This window comes from Conger conger, chromosome 3 (genome assembly GCF_963514075.1).
Source record: "Conger conger chromosome 3, fConCon1.1, whole genome shotgun sequence".
Lineage (NCBI taxonomy): Eukaryota > Metazoa > Chordata > Actinopteri > Anguilliformes > Congridae > Conger > Conger conger.
Genome location: NC_083762.1, coordinates 13,576,918 through 13,590,794, shown reverse-complemented (window position 1 = coordinate 13,590,794; position 13,877 = coordinate 13,576,918). Strand labels below are relative to the sequence as shown.

At 42.1% G+C, this 13,877-nt stretch overlaps 1 protein-coding gene across 3 annotated transcripts in view; it reads right to left on the bottom strand.

Moving 5' to 3' along the window:
* The window catches only part of LOC133124464 (serine/threonine-protein kinase PAK 3-like), a 30,781-nt gene extending 17,345 nt beyond the window's left edge, over positions 1-13,436 (bottom strand). For 2 of the 3 annotated variants that reach the window (XM_061235695.1, XM_061235697.1), the window contains exons 1-4: positions 13,266-13,436; positions 2,666-2,859; positions 2,159-2,259; positions 404-557 (exon numbers count right to left, since the gene is read on the bottom strand). In XM_061235695.1, coding sequence (XP_061091679.1) covers positions 404-557; positions 2,159-2,259; positions 2,666-2,837 — 427 coding nt within the window. In that variant the 5' untranslated portion in view covers positions 2,838-2,859; positions 13,266-13,436. The remainder of the gene's footprint in view (positions 1-403; positions 558-2,158; positions 2,260-2,665; positions 2,860-13,265) is intronic. The other variant, XM_061235696.1, reaches the window with a different exon arrangement.
* Positions 13,437-13,877: the final 441 nt, after the last annotated feature.

Here is a 13,877-nt window from a genome sequence, read left to right as displayed (position 1 = left end):
CATAAGCAGGCCACTCCATGCAAGTACAAATATGAGTCACAAAGCGAGTGACCCCAGCCAGCTTCTTCTCACCCCACCAATCAATTAGTAGAGCTGTGGTAAAATAGCTCAGGAGGACTGCTAATGGGGGCTAGTTTCAAAAACATACCCTGTGAGTGAGCTGTACAGGAATCGTACCTGGGTCAAATACGTAATTGTTTCGGACTCAAATATTTGTCGGTGCTTGATTGGCCATGCCTGGCGCAATTGAGCCAATCAAGAGGACCAGAAGGCAGGGTTTGCACCTACACTGAGTATTTCATACTGTAGGCTCAAATACACCAGACAAGCTCAGGGAAGTGTGGAAAAGTATTTGAATGCGAAAACAACTGAATATCTGATCCAGACCACGCTAGGCCCTCACCTCCAGAGGTGAAGCTCATGTACTTCTGGTTGCTGACGGTCTCTTTGGAGTTGTAGAACTTGAGGACGTCCAGCACGGCCTGTGGGTTCTTCTTCTGCTCCAGCTTGGTGATGTTGGAGGTCTGCAGGAGCCGCGCCCACTGCTCTGGGATGCCCTTGGGGGAAGAGGATCGACACAATCACTCATTTCCATCTCGTAGCACGTGAAAGAAAAACTCATGTCAGGCATCAATGGTACCTGTGCAGAGTGATTGTGGATGTGCTTATCATTCTTGTATGCTATAAATAACCATTCATTACATTACATTACATTAATGGAATTTGGCAGATGCTCTTATCCAGAGCAACGTACAGTTGATTAGACTAAGCAGGAGACAATTCTCCCCTGGACCAATGCAGGGTTAAGGGCCTTGTTCAAGGGCCCAACAGCCATGCAGATCTTATTCTGGCTACACCGGGGGTTTGGACCACCGACCTTGTGGGTCCCAGTCATGTACCTTAACCACTATACTACAGGCCGCCTGTTCATCATACATAATGTGATTTGGTTGCATTGATTTTATTATATTATTCTTCTAAACAAACCCGCAGACAAGTGTCAAGTAAAACTCTTACAGTGTGCAATATGGTTGTGGTCAATATTTTTATAATATAATATTCTCTGTTTGCTGTTGCCCGAACATCTCATCATCACATTGAGAAGAATGATTAGCTTGAGCTGAATTTATCATCACAGTTTTAACAATCATCAACATGCCTTTGAATTAAGTGACGCAGTTGCAAAAAAATAAAAAAGCGCACTGCATGGGTTGTTTATGTACTATACCAGTGTTGCCCAACCCTGTTCCTGGAAATCTACCATCCTGTAGGTTTCATTTAAACTGTAATTTGGCATGCCTGATTCTACTAATTAGCAGCTCAGTGTGATCTCTAGCTGTTGAATGAGGTGCGCATTGTTGGGGCTGGAGTGAAAACAGACAGGGCAAACATCACCAGGGGCAGCCAGCCCTGCTCTATATTGTATATGTGCTTTGGGTAGTATTTGCTCATATGCATCCATTAGATTAGATGAGTAAGTGTCATGTAAAGTGTGGAAAGACACACAGCAGCTGATCGTGATTTCCGACGACTTCATGATTTCCGATGATTTCATGATTTCTGTGCTTCTTCCTTATCACTCATAGTTGGAAGCAAACCATGGCAATGCGATTCTAGTTCAAGCTGATCTGGTGACAGAGATCCCCAACTGGGATTTGAGTACAGGAAACAGATGTGGCGTAATAAAGGAAATCTGAAACTCGTCCTGAGATACATTTCTCTTTAATCCTAATTTAACCAGGGGAGGTCTATTGAGAACACGCTTCTCTTTTTCCAAGAAGTGAGAAATGTCTCCAGTCAGAAATGCCAGAGAGAACAGTTTCAAGTGGGGAGAGCGAGAGAGAGAGAACCGGGGTAAATCCCCTGCAGCAGTTTTTAGGTTCAAGGGCCCAACAGTAGAGTTTTAAAACAAGTCATTTAAGGTCCCTATTTAATCTCTCAAGATGCAAGTCATATGTGCCCTTTGAGGGATCGAATCAGCAACACTTGCCTGTCAAGCAACCTACAACTAGGCTAGCATTTGATGCCATGAACTTGAATCTGAAAATGGTGTGAACATACAGTATGTACGAAACGTAACATTACTTGAAAAAAAAGGAATCAAGAAAGACCATTTCTAATAATGACGGAAAACAATACGAGTCAGATCTTTACTTACCGTAAACTCTCCGGTGACCGCATCGAAGCCCACGTGGATAGTGTGTTCGAAGTCAGAGGGCAGCGAAATCTCAGGACGTTCCCTCTCCTTTTTCTTGTTGGCTACAGACCAGAACAAAACAATATTTATGCAGCTAATTTCACCTCATCTTGCGTTTGTCATCCATAACGGTAATGGAGATATTGTTTGGGGGTTCTTGGTGCTTTTGTGTTTATCTACTGTTGTATTCAGACACTAGAGAAATAAGAGAATGGCCTTACTAATAAAACAATGAATATACTGTCACTTAAATTAGAATGAATGAAGAGGTAAGCTACTATTTTGTCGAGCATTGCTCTAACTTGCTAAGTGATGAATGAAGGTAATTCCCTTAATCTAACTGGTTCTGTTGAGCCACACATCTCTTTTTACACTATTATCTCATGATTGACTTTGCAGAGGGAGCATGTACGAGGTCAGATGGCGGGGGTTGGGGAGGGGAGGGCAGTCATGGGGGCCTGTGCTCACTCTTGTCACCTCCTGGAAATATCGAGCGCAGACGGGCCTTCTTGTTCTTCTCCTCGGGAGCCATGGGAAGGGGTTTTGAGCTGTGATTGGCTGATGAAGAGTCTCGGGCGTTGCTGTTCATTCTCAGGGGCGGGGCTGGAGGTTTCTCTTCAGAGCCCGCGCTATCAGACATCTTCAGCAGCACTCGCCATGCCCTGAGGTGAATGGAGATAAAATAAATAAAATAAACATCAAATATCAGATTCGCCGCTGCGCTGAATGAAAAAGCCAGTCCACCCAGTGAAGATGCATTACATCAGCCTCTGTAGTGAATCGCTCAGTTGTGTCCACCAGATAAATTATTTAAATGTTCACATTAACCTGAGAGGGTCACTTCTTTCACTGCTCTGGCTATGCTGAACTGACTGCCCTCTCAGCGAGAGAATTAGAATGACTACAATAGTTACACTCAACGACAGCCAAGGCGAAAGAGCTGGTCTGGCGTGATCTCCTCAGAAGGATGTGCAATCTCTACAGAATGTGTGCTTCCTTTAACTATACTATACCATGGACGCTTGCAGATATCCTTACAGAAACCACACACAGATCCTGGATGCCCTTACAGAAACCACACACAGATCCTGGATGCCCTTACAGAAACCACACACAGATCCTGGATGCCCTTACAGAAACCACACACAGATCCTGGATGCCCTTACAGAAACCACACACAGATCCTGGATGCCCTTACAGAAACCACACACAGATCCTGGATGCCCTTACAGAAACCACACACAGATCCTAGATGCCCTTACAGAAACCACACACAGATCCTAGATGCCCTTACAGAAACCACACACAGATCCTAGATGCCCTTACAGAAACGACAAACAGATCCTGGATGTCCTTACAGAAACCACGCACAGTATTCTCAACCCATACATGATGAACAAAAAAAATAAGTGATTTATAAGAATGAAGCCATCACAGGACAACTGTGCACTCTGAAGCAAGGGGAGAGCCGGAATGGCCTTAATGTAGTTAGCTTGTCCAATGTAATTATCTCTGGTTCCCCTGTGCGTGATGGTGTGGAGCAAAGCTTCGACACTGCTCACCATGTTTAGCTTTTCCGTCAGGACAGAATGTTTATTTTTTCCCCCTGCAATGCTATTGGTGAGAGTTCATTTCAGGTCTCCAATAAAGCCGACAATTCCAAATTGGGAAGAGAAAAAGTCTTCTCTGTTGGCATTGGGAGCAACCCAATGATAAATGTTGTGAGGCAAGCTAATGCCTATACACGGCCACAACTGCGTTAAACGTTTTACAGCGAAACACTTTTATTACATGTCATTATTATAAATTGCACATAATAAAAAAATGAGAATGCTCAGGAATGTTTTGCGGGTGTGGGTGGGAATGGGATTATTAAAACAGTCCCGAGCAGGGCTCTCTGAATGTTAAAAACATATATTTATGGTTCATTCCCATTTTTAAAATGCATGTCCATGTTCATGACGACCAACACTCACAGACATATTCTATATTTAAAAGCCTACAGTGAAGTAAAGCAACACACAGCCTTCAATGCTTTTCATTGCTGCGTCAATGTCAAGGCAAATGAGCAGAATGAGACAGCTAGACGTAGTGCCTCCTCGGAAGAGGCCGATGTTGGCTGCTCTCAGCTCCATGTTACATTTTTAAAAGCGCTGCCTGAAGCCTTGTGTAGCATGTGGCTGAGAGAATAGACAGGGGGTTTAGGCTGCCCGTATTCTGTGGAGAACAGCCCCATCACTGAGCCTATAAAAGCATCAGTGTGTGTGTGTGTGTGTGTGTGTTTGCGTGTGTGTGAGCGTGTGTGCACATTTGTGAGTGCGTCTGCCTGTGTGTGCGTGTGTATGCATGTATGTGCGTGTGTGTGTGTGTGTGTGCCTGTAGGCCTCAAACCGGAACAGCTGTGTGAAACATTAGGCCCTTTACTGGTTAACCTGATTACATCCTCTCACTGGCTCTTCATCACGGTCGCCGCCCCCTACGGGTAACAGTGATAGCGTTATCTACCAAACAGCCTGCATAGCGTACATAGGCAAGGCAAGAGTTAAAGCCCATTACCACCAGCCTGCCATAAATCACCGCTATCAGACCATGGGCAAGGAAACTGCAGACACAAGTAATATGCCTCTAGCATGTAGCACTACGTATCGCAGCAAATGTGGTGATTACACTGAGCAAGGGCTGTGAGAGGGGGGAGACAGGTCCTCTAGGACGAAAGCCGGCCCTGTCTGCGTGTTTCAAAGGCGCTCACATTCACACCAGGAACCCGTGGCACAATTGGGGCGTGACAAGTGACACCGTTTCACCTTCCAAGAAGCCACAGCCGTTTACGAGAAAAACCGGATTTCTTGGAGGGAATTCATATTCCTTATCGCTGAAGACTGCAGAATTCCCCTACCCTTTAGCAAAAGCCAATCAGATTCAGATTTTATTTTACATAGTGAAAGCAGTTTAACTGAGTGTTGTACTTTTTTAGGTAAATAAAGGATTAAAAGGTTAAAAGCTACAGGGATTTTTACATTTTAGTCTCTGTAACCTGAACTGCCTGAGAAATGCTGAAGTTATCTAAATGTAACGTTATGTCTCAAGCTGTAGTACCTGTTAGTGGTTAGTTAGCTAGTACTGACCGGCAAAACCTTCTCCTAAGAAACAAACCACATAATATAACTGATAATTATAACACCTTTCTGAGAAATGAGCTGGCAGTTTTAAAGTGGACCATGTCAACCTGTCCGGTGATGAGATATTTTCACATTTCTAAAATGAACCACCTTGGCTAAAGTTTACATGACAAATATTTGAGATGGTTTGAGACCTGGGGGGCGATATCCCATTCTGCTGGAATATCCTGACACTTGGCATTTGCAAGCAGGTTTCTTTCTTCACAAAAGGAGCTGACGTCTCGTCATGACCTCAGGCCTACTCACTCCACACAGCTTTCGGCTGCTTATGCCTGGCTCACATTTCCTGGTAGGCAAGCTGGATGGAGGGCTAACAGTCTTCCTGTAGCCTGGTTCAACGAAAATTACATGGGTGGCAACAAAGTACCTTGGATGGATCATGGTACTCGCAGTTTTTAACGTCAATGTCAAGTGCATCTGAAGTAATTAGGCATGGTTTATTTGGCAAAACGTTAGCTAACTTATTACTTTTTATGTCTTGCCTGATAAGTCAGTGATGAGTTTGTTTCCATGGTGATGAGTTGAGCAAGGACTCCAAGACGTCCATTACATAAAACAAAGTAGAAGAACGAAAGATGGACGATGAACAACAAAGTATTGTCAGTCCAACACTTATTAAAAAACTTATTTTTCCTATGAGTGCTTTTTATGAAAAACCTTTGTGTTCATTTTATTAGGAGAGTAATTCAATATGGTTGTACCATATCCGTCTTTTTGCTTGTTGTGTCCATTAGCATCTTATTAACAACCAAAATTGGGCCTTTAAGTGCGCCTGTATTGCACCTCTTAATTGTGGTCTGAGTGACATGAGTTTTCCTACTGGAGTTTTCCTACTTTATTAGTAACTGCTGATCTCCTTGGATTTGCTGAAGACTTAATAAGTCTAAAAAATAGGTCAAATAAATACCTAATAAAGTGCTAACTGAGTGTATATAATATGCCTTGACAACACATTCAAACAATATTACTCCAATTAACACATTTCTAAGGCAATATATATTTATGCAAAGGCAGTGCATATTATATATGATGTTGCATGTGTGTACATTCATAAATATGCATGTGAATAAAGTGTAGGTAGATGAAATTATGTACGCATATTCAATGCTAATGAAAGTAGTAGACAATACCTTATGTCAGATGTAACTCAAATTTTATCTCACTTTCAGAGAAGCAGTTGCATTTTGTTGTGACTCCAAGCCAATTACTCACACTTCCCTCACTACTGCCCCTGTCCTATTAACTGGAGCAAAATATACTTCCTTATGTTATAGTTCCGGGGCGGCACGGATGGTGCAGTGGGTAGCACTGCCGCCTCACAGCAAGGAGGTCCTGGGTTCGAATCCCCGTCGGCCGGGGCCTCTCTGTGCGGAGTTTGCATGTTCTCCCCGTGTCTGCATGGGTTTCCTCCGGGTACTCCAGTTTCCTCCCACAGTCCAAAGACATGCAGGTTAGGCCGATTGGAGAGTCTAAATTGCCAGTAGGCATGAGTGTGTGAGTGAATGGTGTGTGTGCCCTGCGATGGACTGGCGACCTGTCCAGGGTGTATTCCTGCCTTTCGCCCAATGTATGCTAGGATAGGCTCCAGCCCCCCTGCGACCCTGATCAGGATAAGCGGGTTCAGATAATGGATGGATGGATGGATGTTACAGTTCCCACAACGAGGCCTGTTTGCCTTTGATATGATAAGTATTTGCGGGGTTTGTATTTTTCGTGAGCATCACAATAAGTCCATTTAAAAAATGACTGGCCATTTCCGAAAGGGAGTGGATATTTCAAAATCAAATCAGGAACTTCAAAATGAAATCTTGAAGGAAGGCACCATTTGTTTCGCCTTTCTGTTTGCCTAATGTGAGGGCAGTAGGAAACACTGTTTAATACGTTCATGTTTAATCAAGCATAAAAGAAGGCCCCCTAACCAGAATAGGGCAATTTCAGATTGTTTTAATATTGTACATTTTAGAAAATTAGAGACAAAGGCTGCTGAAATATTAATGATAGGGCTTAAAATTTTGGATATGTTAAAGACAGTTGATCTCACTGGAGGTTGCTGTGATAGAATCGAATAAATGCTATCTAATTTAATTATATGCAGTTATTTCAATAGTTCTTGCTAATCGAATTGACCGTTGAAATGCATTGTGATAGGGCTTTCTATGGGTTTTCTATACGGTGCCTTAGGTTAAAGGTGCTATCATCTACAGTATCCCTTCTAACCCACATTGGGAACTGGCTTGAAGCTTCATTCAAGTTATCCAACACATGTGGAACCAAAACCACATTATACAGCCAGGCATCTTGGATTACTTGACTAGTAGTCAAGAGGCTAGGCCAAGATGGCCTTTGTTATTTTATTTTGTTATTTATTCCAGGGTGGCAGTTAAATTAGGGAAGCCCTGCTTGATGGGCCATGAGCCCCCGTTGCTCGTAGCAATTAAAGCTGCATTAGTATGTGCTGGTACAGGAAAAAAGACGGGATAACTGTCACCGGTAAATATATGCGAAAGCAACTGGCAGTAAAGTGAGTGAACTAGCGAAGTGAGCTGAGGAGACAAACACTGAAAAATGAAAAAATAAATTATATAAACACATTTAAGCTGTAAGGTTTTCAGGGAGACGAAAGACGGGATAAAAGGCGACTGACAGCTACGTGCAGGACGACAGAGATTTCTGGAAGGAGAAACAGCAGCTCTGCACTTTAAGCAGAAATCCTGCAGCTATTTTAAACACGGAGGAAACTGCTAGAATCCACATACCATGTCACACAGTGGTGGAAGGACTTGCCTACCACTGTCAGAAGAGCCAAATTCCTCCTCATATTTTGACGCAGACTATACCTTAGTCCTCCCTCCTGATATCCCTCATGTCCCCCCTTTATTAAAAGATAATAATAATAATAATAATAATAATAATAATAATACTTGCGCTTATGGTGACTATTGTTTTTTGGTTAGAACTGCTCTTCATACTTGTTTTGCTATTTATGTATTTGATGCTTTTAACTTGAAGAACTTCTTGTCACTTTGGATTAAAAGCGTCTGCTAAGTGACTCAAAGGTAATGTAAATGTGCGCACCTGAATTCACACATGGTTTCATTTTAATAAACACTTTTTCACCCCTGCCATTAATCAGGATAGCTATGCCAAGATACGGTCTGCAATACACGTTAAGTAAACATTCAGAAAAGGGGTCAAACCAAAGTGGAATATTTCTATTTTCTATCATTGGTCATGGGAAATATGGATATCCAGCAAAGTGTTGTTTTTATGTCCGTCATTGTGGTTCGCCCAACTCAACAATATTTTCTCCTCTTATTCCATATGATACTAAACAGTAGTCAGTGACAATGTACTAGTATTACCATACATACATAACTCTTACATTTACATTTAAATTACATTTAATGTGTCCATTTAAATCCTATGTAAGATCCTCCAGCCACCATGGTCCAAACAGCTTTGGCTAACATTTAGCATTTATTTTATAAATTAAGCCATTATGACAGAAATTAATGAATGTGAAACACTGTAACATTATATAACATCATATCATCATATTATTCTTGTAGGTTGTATTCACATTAATATATTTCATAGTTGGAGAGAGTAGGTCCTATGGGTATTGGGTAGCCAAGTCTACAATTTTCAAGCAAAAGTCACTAGATCCAGTCATCAGTGAAATGCTCTCTCTCTCTCTCTCTCTCTCTCACTCACTCACACGCACACACAGCCAACATAACCTCATCTTTCAAAGACCACATCATCATTGGCCTACATTACTTTGGCCTATAAACACAGCCCTTTTTTCTGACTACAATGGCATCCATTAAATGGCAGCATCTGCAAACGCTTATGCATACAGTGTACATTTCAGTTCAGCAGATCATGAGAATGAGAAAAAATTGGAGGCTATATAAAGCAAGAACGCAGAGTTATTCATAAAAATACATGCATATAAATGTCAAAATGACACTCTGAGGGTATATTCAACTAAGAGGATGCTTATTGGATTTTGAAAATAGGGGCCATACATTATACCAAGTAGGCTATTTATGTTATTTTGACATAACGCTCTTTTAATGTCCTGTAAGGCTTTGGCACAGCCTGATAATACACTCAGTGAGCACTTTATTAGGTATTTATTAGACTTATTTTTTAGACTTATTAAGTCTTCTGCTGCTGTAGCCATCCACTTAACAGGTTTGACGTGTTCAGAGACGGTTTTCTGTATACCACTGTTGTAATGTGTGGTTATTGGTGTTATGGTCACCTTCCTGTCAGCTTTGACCAGTCTGGCCCTTCTCTTCTGACCTCTCTAATTAATAAGGCATTTCTGCCAGCAGAACGGCTGCTCACTGGATGTTTTTTGTTTTTAGCACCATTCTCTGCAAACTCTAGAGATTGTTGTGTGTGAAAATCCCAGGAGAACAGCGGTTTCTGAGATACTCAAACCTCCCTGTCTGGCACCAACAATCCTTCTAGAGCCAAAGTCACTTAGATCACATTATTTCCTTATTCTGACGGTTGATGTGAACATTAACCGAAGCTCCTAAACTGTATCCACATGATTTTATGCATTGCACCAACTGCCACACGATTGGCTGATTACATAATCACATGAATAAGTAGGTGTACAGGTGTTCCTAATAAAGTGCTTAGTGAGTGTGCATATGAGAAGACAAGGTGTCACACTTATTTACATTACTGAAGTACAGCACTTTGTCTGTGTGTCTGTTCAGGGAGGGGGTCTCCGCACTAATACGTAATTGTTCTGGTTTCAAATACTTTTCTGTGCTCAATTTATCTTGCCTGGTGCAGTTGAGCCAACTGAGAGGACAAGGCGGGGTTTGCAGTTTGAGAGTATTTCATAGGTTCCAATACAGCAGACAAGCTCAGTAAAGTATAGACGAGTATTTGAATCTGAAACAACTACACATCTGACCGAGGTTGGGTATTGACACTGTACATGTGTGCCTCACATGCCTGCACTGATGTTGGAACTAGGCATCACTGGTTTGAATCCCAGCCTTGACTCAGTTTACAGCCCTGCTTTCAGCTCAGCTAAAACTATTAAAAATCAATGTAGTGGACATTTCAAAATCGAATACATGAAATTAAGTGGCATAGCTGGTATTGCACAGACATGATGGATACGCTACATGTCATGTGATATGAAGGTGGCATGTGATTGGTTGCCTGCTGGGCCAAGTCCTAGAACCACTCACACAAACAAAGGAGCAAAACCATGCATGTGCCCCGACCTGTTGTCTCTTTTCGTCATGAAACTGTGAAACAATGAGACTTGCCATTTGCTGTAACGCTCCAAAATGAAGGCTTGATATGGCCAAAATGTCGACTCAACTGTCAGATTAAATTTTTGATTTTGGAGCATTACAACAAGTGTGCGAGCCTCATGAATTGACAGTTTTTAGGCTACTCCTATTGACTGCACCTTCTGCTGTTTTGCTTGGTGTGTGTCTGTCTCATTTAACATTAGTTCTTTTCTCCCATGACAATATTCCTTTTAGCATAAACATGAGCCCAGTTCTTAAATCTCATTTGCATGTGCTGTTGAGTTCTTGTAGATACTGTAAGTGTAGGCAAGGTTATTATTATCTTTTTCTGTTGAAATACAATACAGTATGATACAGTAATTTTGACCATTCAGAAGAAGCTGAATGGGGAAGGGGAAATGGCAGAAGAGTAAGTAATACACAATTGATCTGTGCTGTCTGTACTGAAATCAGCAGTTTTGTCCAGCTGATATGATGTGTAAGAATGACCAGTGACTATGTGTATGGGCTAACATTTGCATATGCGTGTTGGTGCTATTAATACCACCTTGGTTATTAATAACAGCCCTGTTGTTGTGGAAAATGTGCTGAAAGGAGACAATATCTGTACGAGAATCCTGCCTATACCTCCAACCTTCTCCTCTGGAGAATTTAGCAATGCTGAGCCAGATGGCTTCCTCCACTGATGCTAACTAGATCCTGCCCCTCACAGTATTTCGCCACCTGCCTCATATTCAGAACTGCAGCTTGTCTGTTATGGCTGTGCTCAGAGAAGAGATTGTGGTATTCAGCAAATGGATGTCCCCGTATTATCATACTATTGCATCCTTTCGGGGGAAAAAGTATGAGACATCTCAGACCCAAGATTTAACCAAATCTATCCACACCACTGTAAAGGCAAGATACTTTTTCTTTGTGTTCTACCAAGCCAACCTCATAAGCATCAGCCTTATGCTAAACACTGTAAATCAAGTAAAGTGTGTGCATTTGTAGTGAGTGTGTGTGTGTGTGTGTGTGTGTGTGTGTGTGTGTGTGTGTGGGTGTAATAATAGCAAAAAGTGTGAATTGTGGACTGTAGAGATACAATGCAAAGAAATATTAGTAAATATGTATTTAGTTAAATGAAGAATGCCATTATAGATTATATAAGTTATTCAGTGTTTTGAAGAAAATAAATATTCATATTGTTGTCAGTGATATTTGGAGCATATGGTATGTAGAAAAATGAATAGGGGAGTAACAAACACTTGTGACTAAAAACAGGTATTTTACTGTAAAAGTGACTGTGTGGCATGCGGTGGCATGCTGAGAAACCACAAAACACCTTTATTGTTTGTAGACTAATTACACATTAGCCTTTCCTGCCACCATTTCTGAAAATCCCACCATTTCTAAAAATGTCTGCCATTCAATTATACAAGAGCCCTGCAGGTTACTGTAGCATGCAATAAAAAGCTAGGGGGAAATTTTTTTTGATTCAAGACCTAGGCTATATCAGCCCCCAGATTGGATGGTAAAATGACTCCCATCCATTTTGGAGGTCTGAAAATAAGTATGTGGGTGGAGGGGGGGCGGAAAGGTGCAGGAAGTGGATGGATGTGGGCCCTCACAGGCAGATGATGACAAAGCACTGTTAGCCAATAGCATGTGTGCCCCCGACCTCCTATCTCCAAGGCAACGTGACTTCCCAACGTCTCCCAGTCCGTGATGCCAGCACAGGGTGACGGTTTGGACAGGAAGAGGAGGAGTATCCAAAGGCATTCGGAGCAGTGCCCTTGGTCTACGCATGCCTGTTGTGTAGGATGCTGTCTACGGGTTGAAAACAAGCCTTCATTGATTCACTGAGAAATAGGTGGACATTATTGACCGACTCCCAGTAAATCAGCCACTCAATGCTGATCGCACAGAGACAGAGAAGCTTATTTAGAAGGCAAAGCCACCCTTCCCCCACGAAACCCAGCGAAGTGATTACATATTGCATTTTTTTCAGACATGCAAACCATGTAGCTGCACTGTCAACAGTACCGTTTGTGTCGCTACCAGAAACGGCAGCATATCTCAGATGGAGGTAAAACGATATGAAGCACATACACACAAAGCTCAATAGACATGGCACATAAAACAATGAAGAATATCTGGCCATTACATTTATACATGTCCATCAATACATATAATATAAAACGGGGCTAACCCCGCCCCCCAAACAAACGCCGTTTTAGCCTTTCACTCTTAAAACAGCAGTCTTTTTGTTAAAGTGACGGCACTGCAGCTGCTGTTATAATGACACACAGACGCGCGCGCACACACGCATAGCCTTGACACATGCACCTATTCAGCACCCCCACATAAACAAAGATGCTTTATGTAAAAAATAATAATACTAATAATAGGAAGAAGGACATTCTGTAAAATGGCAATTGAAGCCACCGCCAGTCTTTTCATGAATATATGCATGCTCCCAGCTGCACATCCATTTCCTCTCGCATTCTTTTTCGGGGAAAAAACCTCAGATCGATCTGTGCTTAGTCAGGTAGCCAGTCTATGGTAAAAAAAAAAAAAAAAAAGGAAAAAAAAAGAATTAAATCCGGTGTTTACCTGAAATATATCCTGCCATTATTTCCCTCTGTGCGTAGCCTTTAGATCCAGCGTTCTGCGGGGTTCATCCCGGTTGGAGAAGACCTAGTGACAGCCTGCACACAGGATTGCCATTCTGTTGTCAGACCGGTTCCTGACCCCAAACGCTGGCTCGTTTGGCAGGCTGGATGCCTCGCTGGCTCCGTTCTGTTCCCTAGCACATGATGTCATCATTTCAGCCCAGCCCATTGGCTGAAGAAAAACATTAAGTGGAACCAGACAAAATTGATATTTTGTTTAACTGGCAAGACAAGTTGCCAGGGGGTTAAGGAGGGAGGGCGAATAATGGCAGACATGCATCTGAAATGCATACAGCCACAACCAGCCCTGCCAGCACACGCGCACACATTGGTTCAACTATTCTCAAGATAATCAAGACGCTGCAGATGGTTAAAATTAAATAACGACTCTGGTTCTCTGTGAAGGAAACACTCTGTGTTTATTCTGCTTTGTATTGATGTACAAATGCTAAACCAGATAAATGACTGTCTGGTGAATTTCTATGATCTGATCTCAAATGCATTCAGATCAGTCATACGGGAAACCTTACACATTGAGTCACTAAATAAATCA